The sequence below is a fragment of the Sphaeroforma arctica genome (assembly GCF_001186125.1).
Source record: "Sphaeroforma arctica JP610 unplaced genomic scaffold supercont1.1202, whole genome shotgun sequence".
NCBI classification, from domain to species: domain Eukaryota; class Ichthyosporea; order Ichthyophonida; genus Sphaeroforma; species Sphaeroforma arctica.
In genome coordinates this window covers 15673-19801 of record NW_014039356.1, presented here as the reverse complement: position 1 = coordinate 19801, position 4129 = coordinate 15673, and the positions used below count along the sequence as shown (strand labels likewise).

Sequence of the window (4129 nt, the reverse complement as noted above, 5' to 3'; positions counted from 1 at the left end):
ATATATATATTTAATTATATCAATAAATGTGAGATATATAGAATATATCTATACATATCTTGTCTATATACATTATATATATATATATATATATAGATGTGTATATATATGGATATATATATATATATATATATATATATATATATATATATATATATATATATATATATATATATATATGCATACACACAGAGACATATATACATACATATATATATATATATGTATATATATATATATATATATATATATATATGCGTGTGTATATACTCTTCACACCTTGCTAGTACTTGTACTTCTGTGCATACAGTACAATCCGACACTATACCCGTTCGCACTTGCATGTTTCATTCGTTTACACGCATTCTACTCTGTCATTCGGAGTTTCCCAGAGATCCTATAGAATACATTACCCGTGATACGTTTATTATATTCGTACTTCCCATATTGACTGTATTGCATTGTACTTACCACAACATTCAGGCAAGATCATCTTCTGCACCCGAACCGTGCCCGAGATCGAGAAAACGTTAGACGAGTTACAACGCCTCATGGCCTACTGGCACGAGCAAACGGGAGAGGACCAGAAGATACTGGGTGTTGGGTTAGCCTCTCGGAGAAAGCTCTGTATTCAACCAGAGGTAGTTAAGCTAGGTGATGGTAAGGCTGTGGATGGGGCGTGCAGGCGTATGACGGCCAGTTGGGTCAGAACGGCGGCGGAGGAGTCACGCGGGGACGGGCCGAGGCTGTGCGAGTACTTTGAGAACTATGAGGAGAATGGTAAGGTATGTGCGGGTGTGGGGTATGGGTGGAATAAACGGCAACGGTTTTATTAGGCTTATACTGGGCTTAAACCTTAAAACCCTACGCTTCTATTGGGCTCTCATTGGCGACCTAGTATTATGTATGGGTGCACTAATCGGCAACGGCTGTTGTGTGGGGTGTTTCTGGTGTGTGATGCTTTGGCGAAGTTCGGACGCAGTTGATGTTCTAGGGTTTCAGTGTTTTAGGTTTTTGGGATTTTAGGGTTTAGTGATGCAGGGTTTTGGTTGGTGGAGTGTGCCAGCCCATTGTCACAGCCAGTTGGACTAATCACCTGCGTAACTAGTATGTACACTCACTCACCCCTTTATGCACCCACTCTCATAAGTGGTGTTGAACACACTCGTAAACGCTACGCTTTAGCCGAAAAGATCAGCGCCAATTGCCCAGGGGTTTAGGACCAGGGTTTCAGTACACACCCAACATATGGCACCTCGCATTTGTGCGTATCGGAGATTGTTTATCGCATTAAGATTACAAACAAACTGTCCGTATATGTACGCTCTGGTTGCTGTGCGTGTATCTTAGACGTCGCTATTATATATATCTGTGTACATATGTATCTATACATATATATATATAGACATATATATTTATATATTTGCCTTCTCGTGTTCTATCTGTAGGAATCGCAACTGCCTTGGGGTATCTACACCCTCGACGACTTAAAAGACTACTGCAAGAAAGAGAAGTACTGTCCGTACTTTATGGCCCGGCGGGCTATCTCATTTGCGAATGTGATTGTGTACAGTTACTACTATCTGCTTGATCCGAAGATTTCTCAGTTGGTGTCCAAGTAAGCAACGCATACGTTATGCACAGTGTGTGTTCTGTTGTTGTGAGGTTTAGCCTCTGTTAAAGGTGTAGTTATGCACAGTGTGTGTTCTGTTGTTGTGAGGTTTAGCCTCTGTTAAAGGTGTAGTTATGCACAGTGTGTGTTCTGTTGGTGTGAGGTTTAGCCTCTGTTAAAGGTGTAGTTATGCACAGTGTGTTTTCTGTTGTTGTGAGGTTTAGCCTCTGTTAAAGGTGTAGTTATGCAAAGTGTGTGTTCTGTTGTTGTGAGGTTTAGCCTCTGTTTAAGGCGTAGTTATGCACAGTGTGTGTTCTGTTGTTGTGAGGCTTAGCCTCTGTTAAAGGTGTAGTTGTGCACAGTGTGTGTTCTTTTGTTGTGAGGTTTAGCTTCTGTCGAAGGTGTGTTTGTTGTGTGCTTGATTGGAATAGGTCAACGCCTATCTTACTACACGTTCACTATACCTTCAGTGTATTTGAACCCTATTTTTTCGCACCTTCATGGTACACAATATATCTCTCACAATACACACTACAGTGTGTGTGTGTGTGTTGTAGTTTGTTCTACACGTTGTTGACTTCTAGTATACCCTCCTCACTCTCTGGAAGAGTACGTATAATACCGAACTTTTAAGACTTTAGGTGCACCCCCACTCACTCTCTAGAAGAGTATGTATAATACCGAACTATTAAGACTTTAGGTGCACCCCTACTCACTCTCTACAACATATACGTATAATACCAAACTATTAAATTATATTCTGCTTTCGGTAGAAGTTATACCACACACTTTGTTAACGTACTGCGAGATAATCAAGGAGAGTGTGGTTGTCTCTAATGTATGTATGTTGTTCAGTAGTAGTTATAGCACACACTCTGTTATCGTACAGAGAGTTAACCAATGAGAGTGTAGTTGTCTCTGACAATGTCTGTATGTTGTTCAGTAGTAGTTATACCACACACTCTGTTATCGTATAGAGAGTTAACCAATGAGAGTGTGGTTGTCTCTGACAATGTCTGTATGTTGTTCAGTAGTAGTTATCCCACACACTCTGTTATCGTATAGAGAGTTAACCAATGAGAGTGTGGTTGTCTCTGACAATGTCTGTATGTTGTACAGTAGTAGTTATCCCACACACTCTGTTAACGTACAGAGAGTTAACCAAGGAGAGTGTGGTGATCTTTGACGAAGCACACAACATCGACAACGTCTGTATCGAGGCCATGAGTGTGGAGATTACGCGGCGTACCCTGGACACGTGCACGCGTAACCTAGCAACGCTCAAGACTAAAGTAGACCAGATCAAAACCAAGGACGCTCAGGTACGTAAGCCAGCTTGGTTTTTAGGGTTTATCGTTTTACGGAACTGTGGTGTCGGGAGAGGCTGAGGGTAGAGTGTGATATATTCCTGTGCAGTTGTGTTTCATAGCTGTCTATTCTTATCAGCGGAATGTGTCTTGTATATATATACACGTATACACGCACACACACACACACACACGCACACTCACACACACGCACACTCACACACGCACACTCACACACGCACACTCACACAAGCACACTCACACACGCACAATCACACACGCACACTCACACACGCACACTCACACACACGCACACATACACACACACACACAAGCACACACACACACACACACACACACGTTGAATGGAATCGGGCTTTGTGTGCTCTGAGTGGGAGTACACAATGTTATAACTGATTTAAATATCGAATGCAATACGTCTTACCCGATTTCAGGCTCCAAAACAACACAACCCTAAAATCCTACGATGCATTTGAGAGTCCGCTCTAGTACAAGAGTCGGCTCCAAAAAAAACCCCTAAAATCCCAAACCCTAAAACCCCAAACCCTATATCATATCCCTTGGGTGTGTCTGTTCTGAGAGCAGCGTAGCACAATAAGCATTACCCGTTATCATGTCATAGTGATTTGACCATCATGCTGGTTAGCTGCACCCTGATGGTCACAGTACCACAACATATGCGTGCAGATATATACAGCAAATAGTAACTTGACATATATTATATTAGCATATAGTATAGTAATATATGCGTGCAGCTATATACAGCATATAGTAAATTAACATATATTATATTAACATATAGTATATTAACATATGCGTGCAGGTATATACAGCATATAGTAACTGAACATATATCATATTAACATGTAGTATAGTAACATGTACGTGCGATCTCACCCACGTATTGCTCTCCCAACCGGTTGCCTGATCATAATAACCCATAGCGTAAGCCATTCACTCGCCGTTGTCTTATCACAACACCGACGCACTCAGCACGATATAAAACCCATACAAGCCTGACCCACCACACCACCTCTAATCCCAAGTCACCCCTCTTCTTTGTCGTATCACACCACCTCTATTCCCAAGTCACCCCCTCTCCTTTGTCGTATCACACCCCCTCTAATCCCAAATCACCTCTCTCCTTTGTCAGATCACACCACCTCTAATCTCAAGTCAAACCCTCTTC

The 4129-nt window shown here is 41.7% G+C and overlaps 1 protein-coding gene across 1 annotated transcript in view; it reads left to right on the top strand.

Moving 5' to 3' along the window:
* Positions 1 to 551: 551 nt before the first annotated feature.
* Positions 552 to 4129, top strand: part of SARC_10307 (hypothetical protein) — a gene marked incomplete at its 5' end in the record, with an annotated part of 10006 nt that continues 6428 nt past the window's right edge. Inside the window, 5 exons of the mRNA XM_014295657.1 lie at positions 552 to 785; positions 1449 to 1618; positions 2766 to 2985; positions 3007 to 3316; positions 3418 to 3526. Coding sequence (XP_014151132.1) covers positions 552 to 785; positions 1449 to 1618; positions 2766 to 2985; positions 3007 to 3316; positions 3418 to 3526 — 1043 coding nt within the window. The remainder of the gene's footprint in view (positions 786 to 1448; positions 1619 to 2765; positions 2986 to 3006; positions 3317 to 3417; positions 3527 to 4129) is intronic.